Source organism: Pocillopora damicornis, chromosome 7, assembly GCF_964200805.1.
Source record: "Pocillopora damicornis chromosome 7, jaPocDami1.2, whole genome shotgun sequence".
Classification (NCBI taxonomy): Eukaryota; Metazoa; Cnidaria; class Anthozoa; order Scleractinia; family Pocilloporidae; genus Pocillopora; species Pocillopora damicornis.
In genome coordinates, this window is record NC_142676.1 from 24,612,300 (window position 1) to 24,634,574 (window position 22,275).

Below are 22,275 nucleotides of genomic sequence, written 5' to 3' on the forward strand. Positions count from 1 at the left end.
ACAGCGGTCTAGTAAAAATAAGGAGCGGCTGCTAAGGTTATAGTTGCGTCGTCAGCAATTTGTAAACAATCTTACCTCAATCGAACATGGAGGTCGCAGCCGAACTTTCTCTTCTAGAAGAACTGGGCGAAATTATCGGAACTCTTACCACTTCTGGTAGTCCATCGTTGAACAGTGATCTCCTGAAGAAGCTAAAGAACATATGTAAGAAATCTGATGTTTACGTCAAACACGCTTACCACTTGATTCTGACACAGCTGAAGAAGAACCACGCAGAAATACGACTTTCATCATTTCAGATCATCAATGAGCTCTTTTTTCGTTCCCATGCTTTCAGAGAAATGTTGCTGATTGATTTTCAGATCTTCTTGGAACTTACATTAGAAACAGACTACAAGCAACTTTTGCCACCACCTGCATCTGCCGCAAAAATTTTGAAGGAGAAAGCCTTAGAGGCCATAGATAGCTGGCATCGGAAATTTGGATCTCATTACAAGAATCTAGATTTAGGTTACAGCTATTTAAAAAGGGTTAAAAACGTTGAGTTAAGTGATCACTTAGCTCGAAGTCAAGCTGAAAGTCGCCAAGTAGAGGATAGGGAAAGACGGAAAAGGAATATCATAAATGGACAGATTATTCGTGTTGAAAATGAGATGTCGGAGATGATCAGCGAAATGGAATTGTGTGCTACTGAAATAGAGAATTGTTTTAAGCTTTTGTTACCTCACCCAGATGAATATGAGGTTCACTGCGCCAGGGAATCTGCCTTATCTGAGCTTGAACAGATTGCTGATACAGATGTTAACAAAAGTCAGGATGGTACAGAGGTCACCAAGAATTTAATTGGAAACCAAACACCAGACAGTATGGAAGAAGACAAAATCACTGACAAAAGTCAGGAAAATGATCCTAAAGTGGATACTGATGAGGAGCTGGTGACTGATCATGGACTGGGAACAAGGTCATATCAGCTGACCATCAGATTAGACAAGACTGGACCAGAAATAAGAGAAACATCTGACAACAGCATTGTGTTAAACACAGCTCAGGAGTTTTACAAAGAATTGACTCATAAACACTTACCCATGATCAACAAGTGGATTTCTGTGTTGAACAAAGGTGAAGGAACACAACAGAAAATTCAAGAACTTATTGATCTTAAGGAGACTTTAGATAATGCAAAAACTAAATTCCTTGAGTTGAAAATAACACCTCTTCCTGACACCAAAAATAGTCAAAGTGCTTCAACAGAGAGTAGCAGTGATGAAGAAGATGACATTGAAGATTTTGAAGATGTTCCAGAAAGGGAGGACATTGAATTTCTGGTTTCTCCGGGCCAAACAGCTGGAAAGGGTTCAAAACCACCAACTAGCACTCACAAGACATTCACTGGTAAATAATTGACATTAGATATGTTTTGTAAAGAAACCAAAAAATTTATTGATTGTTATGATGTCTGTTCTTGTGATAACAATGCCCCAGGATAGCTTTTTTTTCAACAGCTCTGTGGAATCAAACCACTGTTCTTTTCTTTAAGGGCTCTACTGGAGGTTTGGCTAAAACACATGGGTTGCTGAGTGTAATTATCTCTTCTTTTTCTACAGAATCAAGTTCCAAAATATCTCAAAAGAATGAAGCTAGCTTACTGAACAAGTTTGGTGCTAATCTTCGGGAACTGGGTGATCCCACCTCTCGCGCTACTGCTTTGTTTAAAGTGAGGGACAAACTATCAAACACTGATTCTTTGTCAGTTCCTGATAAAGGTTCTAAGGAACCAGTAGATGAAAGGAAACAGAGGTTACTTGAAAAAGCACCAGTTGTGCCATTTGACATGGATCTCTATTTCTGGGAAGACCCAACCGCTGAGTCGCACAAGGTTGTCAAAATGTATCTTGATAACAACTGGGCATCTAAGGAGCATGAAGGTGAATATCTTGTTGGTGATGAGAAGGAGGCCAGACCAACACGAATGGTCACATTTGCAGGTAGCTTTGAACCTGTCAAGTGGTCTTGCCGTGCACCTTTACCAAGTGGTAAACTTTGTCCCAGACACGATAGAGTGAAATGTCCACTTCATGGCAAAATTATACCACGGGATGAAACTGGTAGCCCTGTGATTCATGACAACACTGCATCTGATGCCGCCTTTGAAACTTCAGAGAGAAAAAGCACCAGTGTTAATGCTGAAGAAGATAAAGGTTCGCCTGCAGTGGACTGGAAAGAGATTCAACTCGAGGTCGAAGCAGCCACTGGCTTGGACTTGGGAGGCAAAAAGAAACGAAAACGTAAAAGTCACTCGAAAGCAAATGGCAAAAAGGAGTCTGGTCTGACTGATATTAAAAAGCAAAAGAATACAGTAAGAAATCGTTTAGGAAAGATTGTGTTGAATAAGAAAGCTATGCGACGTGTGGCAGATCAAATGGATGCTATTGCCACAAAAAGATGTGAGGACAAATTTGCTAATCAATTTAATTATTCCTTGAGAAAGTAGCGTGACTTGTCTTGAAAGAAAAGCCTAAGAAGACCTTACACATAAATGTCTGATTTTCACTGGTTTCTAAAGCAAAGCAGTACATGAGAGACTTGTCTGTTAGACTCAACTTAAAAATTATTGCAGAAGGTTGCAAAAGACCTTATCCATTAATGCTGTTGATTTTGACACTCAAAGCATAAAATTTCAATTTTTTTTAATTTGTCCTGACTATCAAAGGTTTCAAATGAAGAATAGTTGATGATGCATGAAGGACCTTTCTGTTTAACTCAGCTTAGAGATGACTGAAGAATTGTTTTTGTCATCAATCAAAAATTGTGCTCTACAAAAATGATTTTGATCAGTTATATTATGTAATTATATACAACATATAAATATTAACTTACACTGTAGTTAGGGGATGATCAGATAATGTAACAGTGACAGTATGAAAGAAGGAAAAGTAGTTAAGTGTCAACCCTTTAACTCCCATGAGTGACCAAGACAGAATTTCTTCTTACAATATCAATACAATATCAACCAGATAAGTGATGAGAATAAAGAAAAATATCAGTCAAGGGATTATAAGTTGATCCAAAACCAAATTCTGAAAACCAACATCACAAGAACTGTATGGCAGATAGTAAGGAGAATTACTAATTAGATCTTGGGAGTTAAAGGGTTAACCTTGTTCAACAAGTTCACTCAAAATGTGAAGAAAAAATATTTAAAATTATCTGCCTAGGGTGAGGAAATATTTCCTTCACCTTTTATATCAATAGATAATTTATCACAAAGATTGCATTATTAAGTAGAGTAACTATAAATAAAACATAACTTGAAAAGGATTTAATGAACATTTAGTTAATATTTTAATCAGAGAGTTCTGCTGTGGAATTAGTCTAATTCAAGCACTTGTTTCTGAGGCAATCACCAGGAAGAAATGTCCGTTTCTATTTCCTCTGTTGTAGTTATGAATGAAAGGGTATTACTTGCAAGAAGTGGGCACGGATGATTTACATCTTGGTGGGGCATGGTAGAGTTCGATTATTGGGACTGTTTAAACAATGTGACAATGGCTATCACTCTGTCCTCTGGACAAGACAAACAGTGATGTCTGCTTCACAGCAATGATAGCATGTAACCAGTTTGACTCTGTGGTTCTTAAATTCAATATCAACCCAAAACTCTTGAAAACAAGTAAAATTTATAGGCCATTTAAAGTAGTATTCTACACCCACGCTCTCCTCTCCCTGAGACCCTCTAAGAGACCGACCACTAACTCAATCCTTGGGATGACAGGGAGGAACTGAGTATGACATATCCCATCAACCCTTTAAAGCTTTAATCAATATGGCGGACCGCCATTAGGTAAAGGCACACTGAGATTTAGTATTTTCGAGCCTGTTTGCTAGCCGCTGATAAAAATAGTGTGCGATCCAAAGTATTTGGGATCTTTTGTGAATACATAAAAACCAAACTAGCCATATAGATCGAAAGTTGACCACAATGCAGTCCGGCCCAACTCCAGGTCAACAACAAGCGATGGAAGTAAAACAGGTATAAACCAAAATAACTTTTTATTCGACCCGTTGATTTCATGATTCTTCAGAATATGGCTAACTTTGCTTTACTGGTCTTTCGCCCTGAAATTATTTCGATTTTTCTGGGCTTACTGGTAATAATATACATATTGCTTCAAACTTTTCTTTAGAAATTATTTGCCAAAGTAATCGAAAAAAATCGGATATCTTTTTGACTTTATTTCAATACGAATGTGTCTGGAAGTAATTCTCGTCTTAGTTTAAGGGTAAATTCAGAAATTGTGAACTAAGAAAGGCGTATTCATTTAGATGAAGCCATTCCTTCAGCTTTGTGAGAATTTTTAACCTCCTTTAGAGTATCTGCTAAACGTGATTTGTTGTGTCGTTGTTGTGGTTGTTTGTTAAACTATGTCGTGGTACATTAATGTTGTACATTTTATGATTGCTTCTCTCTGAATGTGATGTCTTTTTTTTGCAGTTTCAGAACTTTTTGCAATACTACAACAAATTGACAGAGTTGTGCTTCACAGATTGCATTCATGACTTCACCAACAGAAAGATTTCAACAAATGAGGTAAAAAAAGATCACTTTCTACCTTTGTGGTAAATTCTTGGACATTTAACAAAAGCTTCTGAAGTTACTCGTTGGATGAGCACTTCTACAAGTTAGTGTCTAAGGAAATATGTCAAGATCTTTCAGCAGCCCCCTTTGTAGGAGAAAGGCTGGCTATACATACTCAAATGGGCCAAATTAGGGAGGGCTTCCCATCCATGGGGTGAGAAGGTGCACAAGTGGGCTGAGATATAAGACCGAACAGTCAATCTAAATTTCTTATATCTTTTTTTCTTTTTCATTTTTGTCTCTCAGAATAATTGTGCCATACATTGTAGTGAGAAGTTTTTGAAAGTTATGCAGAGAATCGGAGTCAGAATACAAGAAGTTCAAGTGATGCAAAATGAGGGTATCCTTGGTGCTCCTGACCCTCCTAAATAATACTTGAACATTCAGTGAGCTGGACTCTCGGCTACAGACTTAAGTCTTGATTAATACAGAATAGATGATATTTTATAATTGAATCAAGAGATTTCACCTGGTTGGATTTGCTTGCGCATGGAAGCTTATGGTGCAATCATGTGCTTAGCCTGTTAAACTGAAGACAGCCTTTTGTTGAAAGTGAAATGAACTCTCACTTGAGCCACGTTATTGGACAGATAATGAATAAAAGTGACCTTTTACTCTTTGCTTGTCAAAACATTTATTTATTTGTTGAGAAATATTCACTGATCTCGTCACAAATATTTATGTTGCTGACCAAGCCTATAATTTCTATATATTAATATAAATTTTGTGTCTCCAAAATTAAAAAAATTATTTTAAAACAATATTTTTTTCCACAAATTATTGAAAAAATAATGCTTTTCTCTGACTATACATAATAAAAATTTTAAGTTCCCTGAGACACACAAAGAGCTCTATGAAAACTAAAAAAATATATTTTACAATCTAATTATTGATAAAATTACAGTGAGCACATACAATATTTCTGAGCATAATATGTATGTAGTCTCCTCAGCAGATGTTGTTTGGACTCCCCATGATGGGACTGGTAATTGCCACAACCTTGACCCAGTAATTCTTGAAACTGTCTGCCTTACAATTCTTAAAGGGGGTAAGTTTCTAAAGAAACTGTGGTGCTGCATCAGTGGGAGAGTATAGCTGGTAATTTAGTGTTAACAACTGAGTTGAAAACGTAAATTGGCCACTGTAAAGGGTTAAAAAGCTAAATGTTAAAGCTAATGTTAGTTCTGAGAAGCTAACATTGGATAAACTTAAGTCTCCTAATTGATATTTTTCTTTATTCTCATCACTTGTCTGTTTGACATTGCATTGATTTGGAAGGAGAAATTCTCTCTTGGTGACTGGTGTTAATCAAAGGATAAATTAGTTCACATTTGCAGCTATTTTTGGAATGTCACGCAATGTCAAAACATTGCCACAACCTTGACCCAAAAGAATTACTGCAGGTGAAGGAGGCTACATTAAGCATGGTAATTTTGTGTTATCCTCTGAGTTGATAACATAAATTGGCCACTGCAAAGAGTTGAAATGCTAACATTTCATGAGTTAGCCCTTTGTCCATTGCTCTGTCAAAGGGTTAACACTCAAAACATCAGCTTTTTAAACTTTTTAATATGGCCAATTTATGGTATCAACTCAGTTGATAATACTAAATTACCCTTATATACTCTCCCACAGATGCAGCACCACAGTTTCTTTAGAAACTTACCCCCTTTTCATATCAAGCATGTACAGTTACAAGCTAAAGTTATAATTTTAGTAGTCAAGTTGCTAGCCAGGACAACACTTTCTTTCCTTGGAGGGAGGGACAGATTGACTATAAGATTCATCAGTTTGATATTTTTGTGAAAAGTCCACCATATAACGTGAGTCATAAGACATCAGGCTTGAAGATTGTAACACTGTTCCTCGCAAGGCTATACAATCATTCAAATTAGGTGTTTTGCTTTCACCAGACACACTTAAAATGGCTTGCACCAGTAGCTGCATTGCTTCATCTGAAATGAAATTTCATTAACAACATTTTACATTTTACTTCAACTTTTAAGTCTGGTGCCTGTCGTTAAATGACAGAAGGAAGGAAAGGTCAATTACCCTATATTTTTGTGGACCTTTGGCAAAAATAGTGTGGTAGACACTTCCTTGTGCCAATGCAGGCAATTCCTACCCTTCTAATGCAAAATTATGCTTCTTAATGTCAGAATAAGGGACAATCAAATAGTACTCATTTCTGAAAGGATACTCAACTCAAACAGAATGGGGCAACTTTTGCCCCTTAAAGCACTTAAATGAAAATGCATTCTCCAAATCTCAATTACCCCACTTTGTACAGGAGAGGCTATCATCTACTGAAAATTTGGCAAACTTGTTTATTATGTTTTTAAATAATACATTATACAATTAGAAATACTAAACTAAAATAAACACTAACCAATATTTTGGTCCTCTTTTGCTGATGTTGGAAACCTTATGGCCAAGATTCAAAGGAAAAATATGTGTAAAGAATTGATGTCACAATAAACTCATTTAAGAATCATTCAAAATTATAAATCCTGAACACTGCTAACTATTTTTAGTGTACTAATTAATACAATACTGTTATATGTATCTTTCTTTCTGGGAAATGAAATGTAAAGTTAAACTTACTAGTCAGTTGGATATCAAATAAATTATGTCCCTTTGTTAATCTTTACGAAGACGAACTACAGTGTTTTTGTTTTGAAATTTAGCAACAATAGAATTATGAATCAAAACTGACAAGGAAGTATACCACCTTTGAATAGAAATTATCTCAGACAATCAAAATAAGCTGGTGGCCCAAAATTTATTTGACCTCCAATCTTCCAATTATAATAATTTACAAGATTTACTACATACAGGATATTTTCAAGTATAATATTTACTACAATTACATCATGTATATACCAGCTAATTATAATCCTTACCAGCCAATGAATCCATGTTCTTGACAAAATTGATTCAATCTTTCCTCATCATAAGGATGTTCTTTCAAGTCACACTGCAATAAATTTAAAAGAAAACCGTTATTCTTGCTATTCCTCTCCACTTTCAATTAAAGATGTAATCTAAATACTCTCATCTTTAAAACATTTTTCTTTATTCTCATCAAGTGTCTGCATGATATTGTATAGATAAAGTAAGGAGAAATTCAGTCTTGATCACTCATGGGAGTTAAAGAGTTAAACAAATTAAATCAAATGAATAACAGGGGCCAAAACCAGAACTTTTGACATCATTCTTGGAAAGGTAATTTGAAGTTTACTTCCATCACCAATAACACCTATTGATACTATTCAATATAAGATGTTTTTGATAAGATTAAAGAGAAAATCATACTGCCAAAATGAACATACTTCATTGTGCACAGTGAAAAAACTACATACAGAATTAAATAATATGGCTTAACTTGATCTACTTAAGAGTCATCATCAGCAATAAAATTGAACAATCTGCCTTTGAATTAATACAACAATGTGATTTATACAAAAATTCCTAAATCACCACTATTTAAAGGTGGTTTCTTTATTACTTGCACAGCATGTGCCTTACTTTATTTGCTAGTAAGAGAACTGGAATTGGTTTTTCATTAGTCAGCATAACTTTTTGGTTTACATCCCAGTGCCACTGAAATGAAAGAAAAAAAAAGCATACAAAATAATTAACATTAAAATCTCAAAATAACTGTGATGTTTTAAAATTAATGGTTAAAAGAACAGACATCACTCCAATATTGAATTATAAATAAATTCATAAATTTACTGATATACCCAATGTGATAATTCAAACAAAAACGTACATGTACCTTAAGAACTGCATCAAATGTTGGTGGTCTGTTGAAACAAAATGAAAAACTTGGAATTTTTTCAATACTTTACTTTTTAAAAGTGTTTACAATTAGAACTAATTAAGCTATTTCAATGAAACCAGGCTTTGTTTAACATTTCAAAACTGAGATAAATTTATTTGTAGATAAAAGCAACAGTTTACCTTGTCAAGTCAAATACAATTATGGCAGCAATTCTGCAAAGAGAACACTTGGGTTGTAATTGCACATGGCTGATAAATTCATATAGAGTATTCCATTAATATTTCTAAATATTTCATATAGTTATTGGAGCAACTACACAATACAGGGCTACTGGGGTCCCACTTGTCAGCATTCTTTGTAGGAAAAAAGGATGTATTGTATAGCACAAAAGGATGTATTATGATCCAATGAGAGGTAAAAAAAAAAAAAATTTGAGGAAAAATTTGAGACAGCATGAAGCCCTGCCATAAACATAAAGTCAACTAAAAATTCAAGATATAGACAATCAAAACAAGTCTTACGCATATTTATAATACACCCTTGTCATGTGACCAAATCTCTCATGGCCTGCAACATCCCTGAAAACATAACATAAATAAATTACACCAAAGAATCTGCAAGTGAGTTCACAAAGCTTATTCTCAAAGTTTCTTTATTTTGACTATTAAAAGACCTGTTTGAGACCTTGTTAATGCTAAAACATTCAGAGAACTTAATTTTTCAAGTGATCCTTGGCTAGACAATAGAAAGTAGCTAAACTGAAATTACATGATAATTACTTGTTCTAGTCAAAGGGTAGTTAAAAATCTCCTGAAATTTAACTTTATTTCTTTCTGCTGGATATTTCTCTTCTCAGTCAAAGACAACTGTGATTCCAGAAAGCAAAAGTTACTAATAACTAGCTTTCTCCATAAACACCATCTACTTACCAAAGCTGAAGATTAATCTTTGTCATTTCATCCCAGTAGAGAACTTTCAAAGCAAAATCAACTCCTATTGTAAGCTTGTAGTTTGGTGTGAAGGACCCTGACATAAAAAATCAACAAGAGGTGAGCTCAAATATAAGTAAAACTCATTTGAGCTCACAGATGTCACCAAATTATACAATAGATTTCACAAATAGGTTCATTTTATCTATGTGTCTGTCCAGTAATATATCACAGAAGACATCAAAATGCAATAAGAGTAAAAAAGCAAAATGTTGTTAACCCTTTCACTCCCAAGATCTCATTAGTAATTCTCCTTACTGTCTGCTATACAGTTCTTGTAATGTTAGTTTGGAGAATTTGGTATTGAATCAACTAATAATCCCCTAATTTATATTTTCCTTTATTCTCATCACTTGTCTGCTTCATATTGTATTGATATTGTTAGGAGAAATTCAGTCTTGGTCACTCATAGGAGTTAAAGGATTAACAGCAAGTTGTCATCTATATATCTGTTTTCCAGTATCACATGATAAGCTTAATTATATACTATTTCTGATTGGATCTGACTGATGATCTATTGGAGGGCAGATACAAAAATGATGTCATCATTAACAGCTCAGCATTGTGCTTTTTTAGCAGATGAAACAAATGGATTCCATTTGGCATAAGTCTACAGTAGTAGTTCGTGGAAGGTATAAAAATGCAATAAAAATATCAGTGACACACTCAGCTGCACCTTGTGTGCCACTTTATTGTTCTTATAAATTTTGACATCATTGGTGGGTGATTTATTACTGAACAGATACGAGGCAAAATGTAACCTGTTTGTTTATCATGTATTCTTGAAATACCTCTTGCCTTAGTTTGTCAATTAGAAAAAACAACTTGAGGTTGATGGGGTTGAAAACCTCGATCTCTCAAGAGTCTTATCCTGATAATTATTAAAATTGAAATAATTATTGAATTAATAATGATCAATAAATCATGAACCAATTTTTCAAAAATCATGTGATTACCAGTGAAATGTAATATGAAAAGTGACTTTTTTTCAACATTTTATTTTCAAACAAAAAGTTAGATCGAATAACCTACAAACACGACATTTATATGCACCATCGATAAAACCGCAATTTTTTTATTTCGAGGGTTGCCGGTTTGTTTGCAGAATTGTAGCTAAAAACACACACACTTGAAAAAGGAACAATCATTAGCAACATTCTTAATCCCTCAATTGATAAATCAACGAAAATTACTGATATCGCATTCAAGTCACTTGATATTGTGTAGATGGAAATCACGAATTAGGAAAACTGACTCCGTGATCAACTGACTCTCGTGACAAACAACCCGGTAAATTACAAATAGCCTCGTTTTCACAAACCTTCAGTGTATCTCCGGATAATGGACGTCTTTGGTGATAAACCATGAGGGAAACAAAGGAATTATGATTAGGCAATCAAAATATAAGCAACAACATCGAAGAACAATACCGAAAGTGGGCAAAAACAACGGCACACGGAAGTCCTCAAGAGCTGAACGACCATCATCCTCGCTTACCTTCCCTGGTGAAAAAAGACAAAGAGAACAACGATCAGCAGGAGATATATTCAAATTAAAGAGGATCGTTAAAAGACCCACCAACTCCATATTCTCCAATAACAAGTACTTTGTAAAGGTGTTCTTTCGCGTCCATTATAATTTACATTTTCCGCAGCTGATGCGAGCCGGGACTGGTTCCCAGGTGATGAAGAGTCATTTTCCCCAGTGGTGTCCCCACAGTCAATCTGTTGCCATAAATAGCAGCTTGCGTTGCATACGGCTTCGAAAGTGAAGAGGAAATCATTCTTTTTCGTTTTTGAAAGTTCCTGAACCGGGAAACTTATTCTAAAGTGGACCTGAATTGGAGTAGACATCAAAGTTGACCTGGGCCTGGAACAGAGCGTTTTTTTTTCCTTTTTCGCGCACAGGTGCGGAAAAGGTTATTTCTAACTAAATTGACACACTGAACTTGGGAAAAAGGACTCCTTGTAATCTGTGCAATTTAAGCTAAGAGTTTCAGGCAGACGAAGTTGTCCATGCCCTTCACTTAACTACATTTATTTCCGTTCGCAAACGGCAAGAATTATTGAAAGTTTCGGCTTTCTACTTCGAAAGATAGTTGCATTTATAAATGAAAAGAAGACGATTTTTCCGATCTGTTTTTTCTGTTGGAGCTCAGTCAAGGGTTGCAAATATAATTTTATTTCAGGGTATTCGTGTTTACAATGTTGGAAGTAACTGGAGCTACTTTCAAATTGGCTGTAGCTTTAATCCTGTCGGGCCATCCCCGTTCATGGTTAGAGATAAATTTTAATTGCATTACCGCCAATTTACGCGTATTACGAATTACCGTTAAGGGGATTGCACATGACCCAATAAATACCAGGAACATACGTCAGTCTCACAAATTTTGCAGCGTTTTATCAGTTACCTTAAATCTATCCGCCGTTAGCACAAAGGAACATTCAGCTTTTCTAATTTCCGGGGTACAGATCAATCAAGATTGAGAGGTTTTCTAGTCTTGCAAAAATAACATTAATATTCATTACATTTTAACTCGCCATATACTCCAATATCACGCACCGCCATCTTGGATCGAGGGCCGCAACAAAACGAGGCTGGACGGGCATCCTGGACGACATGCTTGTTTAGCCAATATGGCTGAAGGTGGATTTTCTGCTGCGTGGTCGAAATCTCTCCGCAATGTTCCGTTTTTTGACGCCTCTTTTATCGAGACATGGCTTGAGACCGATGGAGAAGTCCCGAAGAAGGTGGTAACTCGTGGTTATAGTAACTTCTGCGAAGGGTATATCTTCGATGTCGAAGGTAAAAGTTTCCTTTCAGTCTCAAATTTAACTGCAACACTGGTGTGATTTCACGCTACGCATGCTTCTTTAAGCATCTTAGATGGTGCTTTTTTTTCGTTTATTGCACGATTCGCCATTCGAAATCTCTTTTGCAAAATCTATAGTGTATTAAACTTCCATATTCGCACTTTGCTTTCAGTAAAAACTCAGGATACAGAAGTAATTGTTAGAGCTCGAAGCTACAAATCACAGAGAAAAAATGAAGAGCCATGGAGGTTACAGGTAAGCTTATTTATAATACTTAAGTTTTGTCTCAGCTCGAACTTTGCTTGATGTAATTTTCATACGAGTTAATTCTTAAAACATACACACACACATTCACAGCAGATATTTATCCATTTAATTTTTTTTAGGTTGAGATATCAAGGACTCCCGAAGTTAAAATAACCAGTACCTCCTGCAACTGTGAAGCAGGTGCAGGGCTCTGTAACCATGCAATAGGGCTGGTTTACCTCCTTGAGCATTATAGAAAACTGGGCTTAAAAAGTGTACCTCCTGCCATGTCAAAAACAAGTCTACCACAAACATGGCACGTTCCTCAAAGGACAGTAGGAAAACATTAAAGAAACATTTGAAGGTTAATTGCATTTCCAGATGCTGGGAGATGGGGGGGGGGGGGGGGGGTAAGAAAAATCTTCTTGGGGGGGGGTAAGGAAATGTAATGGAACTACACAATACTAACAGGCAAGTTATAGTTTCAATATAGTGGCCCTCTAAAGTTTGTAAGAAGGCAGCAAATTGTCCATATTTGGTTTACTGAACCAGCCAACGAAAGTGGCAAAACTTTTTCAAAAATTTGGTATTCTTTGATTCGTCTGATTGCTCGCTCGACGTGAATACGGAGGCGGGCAATTTGTTGTGTTTCTGTTACTTCTTTTGAGGTGAACTGCAAAGACTTTGTCTTAGACAGGAAAGGAGGGATTGTCAATGTAGCTTTTTGGGGTTGTAATAAATCTTGAATCAGAAAACCCTTATCTGCCAAGACCTCGTTTCCTTCTTCGATAAGTGACAAAATTCCACTACACCTTGTTATCTCTTTGTCTGATATACTTCCCTGATATAAAGAACTTACAAATGTTACTGCATCATGAGGAGCTATTCCCACGAGGCATTTAAGGGTGGTATGCGACTTGTATGCAGAGTAAAATTCTGAGTTCAGAACCTTAGAGCTAGGCCTTTGGACTTTGATCTCAGTGCAGTCTAGGATAACCCTTGTTTTAGGGTATGTGGTTTTGAAGCACTGAGGCATACTATTTTTTATCTGAGCAGTTGTGGACCAAATTGGCACTTGGCCAAGCATTGTATACAGAAAATTTGCCCAAGTTAAAATGATTCTGCTGACAGTACTTGTGCTAATATTGAATCTTACTCCTAAGTCTGTCTCCAGCAATCCCAACCTTAGTCTGATCATAAATAAAAACAGTTGGTCATAGAGTGACAATGCAAAATTGCCACTGCTGCGCCTCCGCTTGTAGTTTTCTTTGCCTCGTTCACGCTGCATCTGGGACCATTTTATCATGGTTTTAGCATAAGGTTCAACCCAGCTATAAAAGCTATCAAATCGTTCCTTTGATACAAAGCCTGTGTAAAATGTCAGCAATTCAGAATCTTTGGAAATGTTTTCAGCTCCAAACCTGGTCCCTTTTAGATCTTCCACCTGTTGCTCTAAATCACTGATTTGTGCTTTAAGGATTTCAATTTGTTTCACTGCACTCAATTCGGCGGGTTCTATGTTTTCGTTTTCTGGTTCGTCCGTAGCCATTTCTTCCATTTCCTCATCACTAGCACTGGCTCCCTGGCCTCCTGATGCAGTCTCCCCTTCCTCCATTTTGACATCCTGCTGGAATGAATCGACAAAAGATTGTCGTCGCTCCTCTTGTTCTTGCTGTTCTGCCATAGTTTTTAACTCTTGTAGTTTATTTTGTGGGCGGTCTTGGCTGGACTTTGTCCATTGAAACTGCGAAGGCACAACTCCTGGTTTCAGACGTATAAGCCCTGTTATAGTTTTAAACATATCGCTTGGCTTGAAGTGAGCAGAACACACTAGAGTAGAGCCTTTCTTGATCTAGGAAACGAGTTTAACACTCTGAATTAAATCGCTGATAACAAGGGAGAATCTCATGGAATATTAATAATTATATTCGAGTCAATGAAAACAAACAAACCGGTGCCATGTGCGTTTGACAGTTTCGGCCAAAATCGACCAAAATCTAATGTAATGAGTCTATAGTTCCTCTGGATATGAATCGAGTACGCAATTCACGTGTAAGAAGCAAGTAAGACGGGAACTAACTGAGTCTTAAATCGAAAAACTTCCCGAACATATATATCAAAAGTGCACACGTGCGTTTGACAGCTCGCTGTAGTCACGACTCGACACTCACCTGAAAAAGCGTCCCTTCATCTCGCTTTATCGCGGCAATCCACTTCGATCTCTGTGAAGAATTTTTAGGAAAGTTGAAAAACGACAAATTCTGACCACTTTCGTTTCGTTTGTCGTTCGTATTGTAATTTACACAGCAATGATCGTGAGCCATATTTGCGAGTTATTTCCACTCAAACTCCATGTAACGCAACCCTCCAAATGACCGCATGCCCGTCCACCCTCGTTTTGGTGCGGCACTCGATCAAAAATGGCGGTGCGTGATATCGGTGTATATGCAAATACAGCTGTTTTAACACTGTGAATAAATAATTTAATGTTACGCTTCCACGAGTAAACTCCAGTAGTTTGTACTCCAGCTTTCAATGACGTTCTTGCGTAAGTAGGTAAGTCTGATTTAAGTGTTTTGCAAACTTTGATAAGCAATACTCCATATCAGGACAAAAATATCATGCGAAGACCAGGTTAATTGCAATGTTATAGATTCGTTGGGCAAGTTTCGACGCCAACTATTATTCAAAATTTTGCAAACGTTGTCTTCTTTATGTAACATTTTGTACACAGTTCGTGTTCTGAGCCAATTTTCTGTTATCAACCTTGTGAAAATATAACGCCTTAATCCGACGAGCTGTGCATATTCACAGTGAACTTTGCACCCACTACAGGACTATCATTTTGTCGATGTGGAAGATAATACGATAGATCACAACAATTCAATATTATGTTTTCGAAAGCCAGTTGACTATGCAACGTTTCTCCTCGCTCTAACAACATTAGGTTTGATTGATTTCGGCTTGATGAACGGAAGTTTAAAATGCATGGGTGAAAAACTCGTTCAAAACAAGCTGATCAGAGGCATGTCCTCAGAGGTTCATGACAATCAACTATAGTATAGTTTGATTTTCATATCGGCAAGAAGTTGACGGTAAAGAATTGGTTCGCTCACTTCCGCTGACTCATTCTCAAATATAAAATCGAAAAAAAAGGTAAGACTTGGACTGATGAATAATTTGAGTAAAAGTCTTACCATCAGAGACATATCTAGTTAATTTCTATGAAATTTGAGCTCTCGTGAAAACGAAAATACTAAAGTAAATACCGTAGAAATCCAACGCCAATTACGTAATCGCAAAATGATGAGTTCTTTCGCAAATTTCAAAAAGAATTGTTACAAATGTTAATAACAATAATACAAGTTCATAAAAGATGATTATCAACTGAGGGTATATAATTCTCCTTTCTGCAAAACAACTTTAAAAGTTATTGAGAACGCGTTCAGGTGAATGCGTTCTGAATGGTGGGAGAAGAAACTGTTCATTAAGCAGATTAAGTCACGGCAACAGATAACTAGTGGTTGTCAAGGCAGTTGTATCTACAGAATCAGGAAACTAATGATTTCTATTCTTTTAGAACATCATGAAGATACTAACTGGTATTCTCCATGTTAGTCCAGCATACACGAAAGAAAAACGCGAAAAAAAAACACGCGCGTTCGTCTAAAGGGAGCTCAGTAATCAATAGTTGCATTGTTGTTAGCTGATAAGAAAAAAATCCCATGAATGACATCTTTTCGATCTTCCCAAGCCGGATCGCATTATTGAGGAAGGCATTTTCCACCGTTATCTCTTGACAAATCGAAGCTATATTCGTTGAAAGGTTTTTTTATCCCTCTGTTTTGTGAGCATGTTGCTTCAGCGCCCAAAAGTAGTACACTTATGACGATAAGTACCTGGTCTTTTCTTCGATTTTCCTTTACATTTTATATCTTTTTATGAATTTGTCTGCATTTTTGCTTCATTCGCTCATTTGTGTATTTGTTTGTTTTTTTACTTGTTTGTTTTTTTTTTGGTCAGTTTGTCATCTTGTTTGCGGTTACATTCACTTGCGCCTTTTTTGTGTGATTGCTAGTCATCTGCTTTAGCCCGAAGTTAGTCTGATTGTTTGATTCGGTTGTTGGCATGCGTTGGTTGGCTGTCAAATTCGGATTAATTTTTCGTGTTAGTATCGTTGCATATGATCTTATATGCGGCATGAGTGATATTGGTGAAACTAAACATATATCTTTCAAGTGCATTTTTAATTATTTCTTTCCAGCTTACAGGATGGAGAAACCAGTGATAATAATTTCTCAAGTTGCGATCATTCTGATAGCCTTAGTTTCTTTTATAGCAGGTAAATAACATTGTTACGATTCATTCACAGGTTGCCTATAACTGTGTCTGTTAAAGCAAATTAATTTTTAAGATAATCACTAGCAACCTCTGTTTAGAAAGTTGCATCAGAGTTACTTATTTCCAATTCAGTTACACTGGTTCTGATTTCCCCATCTCTTTGACTGGTCCAAAAAAACAATCGCGCGCGACCCTGGGCAAAACTAAAACCAATTACAACTGCCACCCGCGTTTTCTCAAACTTCGGGCAGTTGACTCAATGCTTTTATTCTGACCTGTTTGGGTTGTCCTTGAGATGTTTTCTTCGTTCTGCATGATCAGACAATCAATCCAAAAAGCGCTGCACACGTCTGACTCAGGCACAGGGTCTGTAAGACAGCACATGAGAGGCTCCTGCGGGTTTCATTACACGGTAGCGAAATCATAAGAACAAGCGACGTCAAGTTTAAGTGAGAGTCATTCGCCAACCTGATTTAAATCTACTCATCAGGGAAACCAACATGTTCACCTTTTAATCTTTTGTAACTGAAGTGAAATGTTCGCATTTAAAGTCAAAGCTCAGATAACTTTCTTTCCTTTACTAGGCCAATTTTGACCACAAAGACCCCCCTTTTTTCTTTCTCAATAGCACAATCCACGTCTTTCAGCCCAACGCCATCCATTCAACAAACATTTGCTGTTTCAAATCAGACTGAGATGCTTAACGCTTCAATGACAACAGTTCAACATCAAATAACATCCGTTCATGTTCAACCTTCATCAACGGAAGTCAGTCGTCCAAACAGCAAAATAATGAGTACTCCTCCCAGCTCTACAGCAAGTAAGTATATAAATTCTAATTCTGACAAAGTAGCACAGGAAACATCACAACCACAAAGCAAGCTTGCAAGGATGAATGTTCAAGTATCTTAAACAACGCAAACATATCAATATATTGATACACACCAAAAACTAAGGGGGTGGGGATCTGCGTTTTCATGGCTGCCTCAAGTGCGTTGCTAAGGGCTTCTAAGAAACGTGACCTCCACCCCAACCTCCCCACCCCGTCCTTTTGAGAATCTTGTAACCGTCTCTTCTTGCCCAAATCCATCCGTTTTAAGAATATTCCAATCTTTCTCATCAACTTTCTTTCATAGCTAGCTCACCTTGTGTTCCATTTCTGAGTTTTCATACAGTTTGAAGAGTTTACCGCTTTGTTCAGCCTCTCCGTTCTTTTTCGATGCCCGATAAAATAACTTTGAGATTCTTTAAACGGTGTTGCAATAATTTTGACACGCAGTCACATATGCGTCTAGAAATCTCCCCCAACCCAACTAATCAGACGAAACACTTACATTAACCACAATTTAGTCCTGTTTGAGACAAAAACGAACATTTAAAATAAGTTGCCATTGGCTCTCTCTCGGGTATTTACCTTTGTCCTGATTGGCCGTCAAAATCCTTTATCAAACTGCCCTTTAACTGCAATCTTTGTATCATTTTAATTAAAACAGAAGTCAACGAAGAAGACAAAATAGAAGAGGATGAGGATAAAAAGAAAGAGACGGCGATTATAGCGGCTAGTTGCGGAGGAGCAGCCGTCGTGTTTATTGGTTTAACGTTAGTAATATGGAATCACAGAAAAGAGGGCAACACATAACTAAATGAAGTACGACTGAAACCTGAGATCCTCTGAGTAGCGAGTAGCCAAGCAATATAAACACAAATTATTTTCCTGATCAATAGTTGCACTTAAAGCTTAGCGATGTAATTGCCTAAGCCAAGGTAAATCTCGCGTCAAATTGACGCAAATTCGAAACACGAACTGGGTGCTTTCAGCGAAATCTTGTTGGTCGTTATTTTATTGCTAGATTGTTTTTGTTTTTGTTATTTTTGTTTTTGTGAATAGCAGTTTAGGCTAATACCAGTTCCCACATAAATTGAGAAAAAAATATCATTTTTGTAGCATTCAAAAACTGTGATCATAACTACAGTAGCTATCCCATACATGATCAGTCAGATTGACTGATCTTCTTCAGGGGTTTTTTTTTTGTTTGTTTCGCTTTTGTAAAGCTTTATTGTCAACCACTCTCAGTGACTTTTAAAATGTATCAGGAGGATAAAAACTACTTAACTTGTTTCTAAATTCAAAGAATATTTCTAATTTGTTTTCATAATGCATCAATCTGCGATCAGCGTCAAATTTAGTTGACGCACATGTGTAAAGAGTCCTATTTGTGTAGCATGACACTCGTGTTTCTACCACTGTCTAAATCAATGACAAAAGGCAAATAAATATTTTAACAAGGAAGGGGGTGAATATGTTGACCTGAGAAGAGCAAAAAAAATAAAATTGAAGTAATAGGGAAAAGGTCAATGTGTCAATAATTTTCATGCCAAAAATTTGGCTCAAAACTGTAATAAATAAAATTGAAAACTGTTGACACTCAATTAAATATGTACCATCTTACCTGCCTATTGATTAAAAAACTATCATTTGTGTATTTTTTCTTCTTTTGCATCATTCAAGAGTTCTCTGCATTATCCAAAACTAATGCTTAAATCAAAACTTCGCAAGATATCACAATTTGACGGAATCTGGCAGAAAATAAATTACCCCATTTTCTAGCTTAGTTTTGGCTGTCTGTTCACCATAGACAGATCGTGTTATTTTTCTCACACTTGTCTTACAATTGTTACTTGTTTACATTAACATTGCACCACTCATGATCACTCACTGTGTAAATAATCACATTAACATTGCACCACTCATAATCACTCACTGTGTGAGTAGCTAAGGTTCATTTGATTATAGCAGATGAGATACTGGTAATCCACTGAAAATTAAGTAGCAAGGATACTGGTAAATTACATGTACACCTTACTGACACAGTAACCAGTGTTTACATTTCAGTAGCCAGTCTAAGATGGTTCATAACAGTAATTGAACTGAGTGTAATACAATTTGATCAGAAATCATATGCATGATTTGAAATCACAAGTTAGTATGATTTCAGACCAAAATTGCACCACACAAAGTTCAGTTACCACTTTATTACCAGTACCAGTACATCCTATGTAATAAATACAATTGCTCCATTCAAGTTTTTTTACTCTGAACAAATATTTTATTGATTCAGTATAGTGAGGTGGTTTATAAAAACTGTGAAAGTTGTCTCTCATTCTCCTGCAATTTGATTGATATCTATTAACAAGCATTGAAATTTGATTGGTTGTTGTGTTTTAGTAAAGCTGTCTCATTAGCTTGCAAGGTAACATTATAAAGGTGTGTCTAAACAGAGCAGGAAGATTTCATCCCTTTTCCCTCCTGGCTTCCTTTCACTTATGGTTTTGTTGAGAAAGAAGACAAAATGCATTCTACTAAGCCTACAATTCAAATTCAAACAGTTCCTTTGTTCCCTTTCCAACTTTTTGAAAGCTCCTCTTTATAGAAATCAGCTGCTTCTCGTTAAACTTATACTTCTCATTATTGAAGATTTCTTTTTCCAGAGTGTCAAAGATTGCCCTTGTTTCAACATCCACATGAGAGAGACACCAAGCAAATTGCTGTACATCTCTTTCATAAAAATCAGACAATTCATTGGCTAAAAGGGAAGAACATAAAAGCTGGTAAAACTTTTTGCTTCCTTTGCTTGCCTCAACAAATCCTTGAAAGAGCAAAAGTTTTTCCTCCTTAGAAAACACACTTAAGCTGCGTCGAGATACTTCAGCTTCTATTGAGTCAAACAGCTCACTATCTGACTTCTCTGTTCTTGCCAGACACCACGCAACCTGACATAAATGAGTACTGGCAATTTGTTTTACACTCCTGACACACAACTCGCCTTCAATTTCACTGATTAATTTGTCATCATATCTCTGAGCTGAAAAGAATGAAAGCAAGATCAATACAAGTTCATGTGTGTGGAGAGTTTGAACACCTCGGTCAAACAACTCTTCCTTCACAACATCAAATATGGCTCCTTCCAAAAAATGTCTTGTACTGAAAGTCCACACAATATCCAAGAGTTCAGCATTGCGTAAACATCCTGCACCCTGGGAGACAAGTTTACCATCCAATGATTGGAAAAATTTCTTGCTTCCTTTCTCAGCTTTCCCAAATGCCCATAGAATTTTAAAAAAATCAGTTTTGTTTAATTCAGTCATGTCTCGGCTTATTATTTCTGCCTCAACTTTGTCAAACAGTTTATCAGCATCCTGTTCCTTCCTTGCAAATGACCAGACAAACTCTGCTATAGGTTGACTGTTCATTGAATTTATATCTCTTGACAGAAATTCTTCCAAAAAAGCCTCAAATAACTGTACAGAACCACTACTGGTTTCAGCAAATGAATATAATATCCCAGATAAATGAGGATTCTCAAGATCACAAATTTTAACATCACCATTTAAAATGGCTTGTTCAAACTTTGGAAATATTGGACTTTTTGTCATTTTGAGGTTTGCACATCCATTTAAAATCTGAAAGATGTTTTCATAGGTAAAAACTGAAATGCCACAAGCCAGAATCTTTTTCTCACAGAGTTGGAGCAGCTTTTTATGCTTTTCTCCATTAATTCCCAGACTCCACATCAAAATGGCAAGATTCTGAGGAAGGCATCTGTATAGTTTCTCCAAAATGCTATCCAGTAATTCAGTGTATGCATTGCTTTTTTCTTGTTTCAGAACTTTCTTCTGTTCTTCATCTTTTTCTGTGATCTTGGCAATGTTGTAGAGTATAGCAATGCGATTCACAATATCAGTCATATATTTAACCTCCATGAAAAAATCAAGTTGCTTGTCAACTGTTTCCAGTGTGTCAATTTTTCTCTCAATTATCATTTTCACTTTGGTTGGACGAAGGGATTTTAAATCTGTTGAATATTCCATGGATGGACGGAACACTAAAACACTTTTTGTGTTTCCTGTCACTTTCCCAGCTCTTCTTGATCCACATGAAGTACTGAACGTGACACTGGAATCTTGGAATAAATTTGAGGAAAACTTGCGTGTCAGAAGAGGAAACGCATACATGGGTCGAAAAATTGGGGTGAAAGTTCTCATTCTATAGAAACCCAGCATCCTCATTTTTCTTGCCTCATAAAATCGTCAGCCTCCCTCGATACACTTACTCTAAAAAAAAGAAATCACAAACTATCAAACAAATGACTTGATAATTACGAAGCAACTAATTATAATAAGAAATACACAGCCAGCTTTTCTGAGCTCTGTAAATCAAATGTAGTCAATCGGAGATCATATCAACGTGGCTCGCTTTTTTCTTGAGGGTTTCGAGATACCTTGCAAGAATTTTGTTTGTTTATTTTTAATACATGTTTACCTCAAGATGAATCTGATATAATTCCATACCTTTCATAGCGAAAGCTGGAATGGTAAAATAAAGGGCCTCATACTTAAGGCTTATCAGCTATAAGGCAACCGCCATCTTGAATGTATGCTTAGTGACCGCTCACTCTAAACGTT

General features: G+C 36.4%; 7 protein-coding genes across 13 annotated transcripts; 4 read left to right on the top strand and 3 right to left on the bottom strand.

Annotated features, from left to right (window-relative positions):
* Positions 1-48: 48 nt before the first annotated feature.
* LOC113667222 (UV-stimulated scaffold protein A) lies at positions 49-3,318 on the top strand. 2 transcript variants are annotated; one of them, XM_089212480.1, is made up of 3 exons: positions 62-204; positions 338-1,392; positions 1,605-3,318. In XM_089212480.1, exons 2-3 carry the CDS (start codon positions 342-344, stop codon positions 2,489-2,491), a joined length of 1,938 nt encoding a protein of 645 aa, XP_089068606.1. In that variant the 5' UTR covers positions 62-204; positions 338-341; the 3' UTR covers positions 2,492-3,318. The 2 variants fall into 2 exon arrangements, with proteins under 2 accessions (XP_027038827.2, XP_089068606.1); XM_027183026.2 differs by having other exon boundaries at positions 49-1,392.
* A 479-nt stretch (positions 3,319-3,797) lies between these two features.
* On the top strand, positions 3,798-5,255 carry LOC113667223 (mitochondrial import inner membrane translocase subunit Tim9). The gene is made up of 3 exons (XM_027183027.2): positions 3,798-4,030; positions 4,493-4,588; positions 4,883-5,255. The coding sequence occupies exons 1-3, from the start codon at positions 3,980-3,982 to the stop codon at positions 5,006-5,008; spliced, it is 273 nt and encodes a 90-aa protein (XP_027038828.1). The 5' UTR covers positions 3,798-3,979; the 3' UTR covers positions 5,009-5,255.
* Positions 5,252-11,063, bottom strand: LOC113667231 (ras-related protein Rab-38). 4 transcript variants are annotated; one of them, XM_089212532.1, is made up of 11 exons: positions 10,991-11,063; positions 10,843-10,914; positions 10,734-10,761; positions 9,353-9,449; positions 8,945-9,001; positions 8,603-8,635; positions 8,418-8,445; positions 8,165-8,239; positions 7,540-7,613; positions 7,026-7,060; positions 5,252-6,591 (listed from the first exon to the last, which is right to left on the bottom strand). In XM_089212532.1, exons 2-11 carry the CDS (start codon positions 10,897-10,899, stop codon positions 6,365-6,367), a joined length of 711 nt encoding a protein of 236 aa, XP_089068658.1. In that variant the 5' UTR covers positions 10,900-10,914; positions 10,991-11,063; the 3' UTR covers positions 5,252-6,364. The 4 variants fall into 4 exon arrangements, with proteins under 4 accessions (XP_089068658.1, XP_027038838.2, XP_089068657.1 ...); XM_027183037.2 differs by having other exon boundaries at positions 10,910-10,914; positions 10,991-11,051; XM_089212531.1 differs by having other exon boundaries at positions 10,843-11,032.
* Positions 11,064-11,986: 923 nt separating this feature from the next.
* On the top strand, positions 11,987-12,821 carry LOC149043275 (uncharacterized). Its single transcript, XM_089213717.1, has 3 exons — positions 11,987-12,217; positions 12,398-12,480; positions 12,612-12,821. Exons 1-3 carry the CDS (start codon positions 12,049-12,051, stop codon positions 12,819-12,821), a joined length of 462 nt encoding a protein of 153 aa, XP_089069843.1. The 5' UTR covers positions 11,987-12,048.
* Positions 12,822-12,881: 60 nt separating this feature from the next.
* Positions 12,882-14,914, bottom strand: LOC149043276 (uncharacterized). Its single transcript, XM_089212493.1, has 2 exons — positions 14,643-14,914; positions 12,882-14,323 (listed from the first exon to the last, which is right to left on the bottom strand). The coding sequence occupies exons 1-2, from the start codon at positions 14,793-14,795 to the stop codon at positions 12,956-12,958; spliced, it is 1,521 nt and encodes a 506-aa protein (XP_089068619.1). The 5' UTR covers positions 14,796-14,914; the 3' UTR covers positions 12,882-12,955.
* On the top strand, positions 14,880-19,295 carry LOC113667232 (uncharacterized). Of its 2 annotated transcripts, none has more exons than XM_027183039.2 (4): positions 14,880-15,027; positions 16,736-16,813; positions 17,441-17,632; positions 18,306-19,295. In XM_027183039.2, the coding sequence occupies exons 2-4, from the start codon at positions 16,744-16,746 to the stop codon at positions 18,449-18,451; spliced, it is 408 nt and encodes a 135-aa protein (XP_027038840.2). In that variant the 5' UTR covers positions 14,880-15,027; positions 16,736-16,743; the 3' UTR covers positions 18,452-19,295. The 2 variants fall into 2 exon arrangements, with proteins under 2 accessions (XP_027038840.2, XP_089068666.1); XM_089212540.1 differs by lacking the exon at positions 14,880-15,027 and adding an exon at positions 15,352-15,627.
* Positions 19,296-19,896: 601 nt separating this feature from the next.
* LOC113667270 (uncharacterized) lies at positions 19,897-22,268 on the bottom strand. Of its 2 annotated transcripts, none has more exons than XM_089212483.1 (2): positions 22,133-22,268; positions 19,897-21,924 (listed from the first exon to the last, which is right to left on the bottom strand). In XM_089212483.1, exon 2 carries the CDS (start codon positions 21,877-21,879, stop codon positions 20,179-20,181), a length of 1,701 nt encoding a protein of 566 aa, XP_089068609.1. In that variant the 5' UTR covers positions 21,880-21,924; positions 22,133-22,268; the 3' UTR covers positions 19,897-20,178. The 2 variants fall into 2 exon arrangements, with proteins under 2 accessions (XP_089068609.1, XP_089068611.1); XM_089212485.1 differs by having other exon boundaries at positions 22,162-22,245.
* Positions 22,269-22,275: the final 7 nt, after the last annotated feature.

What these genes read in the sequence shown, in the direction of transcription:
- LOC113667222 (XM_027183026.2), top strand. Translation starts at nt 87, where the DNA reads ATGGAGGTCGCAGCCGAACTTTCTCTTCTAGAAGAACTGGGCGAAATT. An exon ending in CACTCACAAGACATTCACTG is followed by an intron (nt 1,393 to 1,604) that starts GTAAATAATTGA and finishes CTTTTTCTACAG; the next exon opens with AATCAAGTTCCAAAATATCT.
- LOC113667223 (XM_027183027.2), top strand. Translation starts at nt 3,980, where the DNA reads ATGCAGTCCGGCCCAACTCCAGGTCAACAACAAGCGATGGAAGTAAAA. An exon ending in AAGCGATGGAAGTAAAACAG is followed by an intron (nt 4,031 to 4,492) that starts GTATAAACCAAA and finishes TTTTTTTTGCAG; the next exon opens with TTTCAGAACTTTTTGCAATA. An exon ending in GAAAGATTTCAACAAATGAG is followed by an intron (nt 4,589 to 4,882) that starts GTAAAAAAAGAT and finishes TTTGTCTCTCAG; the next exon opens with AATAATTGTGCCATACATTG.
- LOC113667231 (XM_089212530.1), bottom strand. Translation starts at nt 10,999, where the DNA reads ATGGAGTTGGTGGGTCTTTTAACGATCCTCTTTAATTTGAATATATCT. An exon ending in GTCTTTTTTCACCAGGGAAG is followed by an intron (nt 10,762 to 10,909) that starts GTAAGCGAGGAT and finishes TTATCACCAAAG; the next exon opens with ACGTCCATTATCCGGAGATA. An exon ending in CATTTGATGCAGTTCTTAAG is followed by an intron (nt 8,240 to 8,417) that starts GTACATGTACGT and finishes CTTTCATTTCAG; the next exon opens with TGGCACTGGGATGTAAACCA.
- LOC149043275 (XM_089213717.1), top strand. Translation starts at nt 12,049, where the DNA reads ATGGCTGAAGGTGGATTTTCTGCTGCGTGGTCGAAATCTCTCCGCAAT. An exon ending in GTATATCTTCGATGTCGAAG is followed by an intron (nt 12,218 to 12,397) that starts GTAAAAGTTTCC and finishes CTTTGCTTTCAG; the next exon opens with TAAAAACTCAGGATACAGAA. An exon ending in AAGAGCCATGGAGGTTACAG is followed by an intron (nt 12,481 to 12,611) that starts GTAAGCTTATTT and finishes AATTTTTTTTAG; the next exon opens with GTTGAGATATCAAGGACTCC.
- LOC149043276 (XM_089212493.1), bottom strand. Translation starts at nt 14,795, where the DNA reads ATGGCTCACGATCATTGCTGTGTAAATTACAATACGAACGACAAACGA. An exon ending in ATGAAGGGACGCTTTTTCAG is followed by an intron (nt 14,324 to 14,642) that starts GTGAGTGTCGAG and finishes CTCGTTTCCTAG; the next exon opens with ATCAAGAAAGGCTCTACTCT.
- LOC113667232 (XM_027183039.2), top strand. Translation starts at nt 16,744, where the DNA reads ATGGAGAAACCAGTGATAATAATTTCTCAAGTTGCGATCATTCTGATA. An exon ending in CTTAGTTTCTTTTATAGCAG is followed by an intron (nt 16,814 to 17,440) that starts GTAAATAACATT and finishes CTTTCTCAATAG; the next exon opens with CACAATCCACGTCTTTCAGC. An exon ending in TCCTCCCAGCTCTACAGCAA is followed by an intron (nt 17,633 to 18,305) that starts GTAAGTATATAA and finishes TAATTAAAACAG; the next exon opens with AAGTCAACGAAGAAGACAAA.
- LOC113667270 (XM_089212483.1), bottom strand. Translation starts at nt 21,879, where the DNA reads ATGAGGATGCTGGGTTTCTATAGAATGAGAACTTTCACCCCAATTTTT.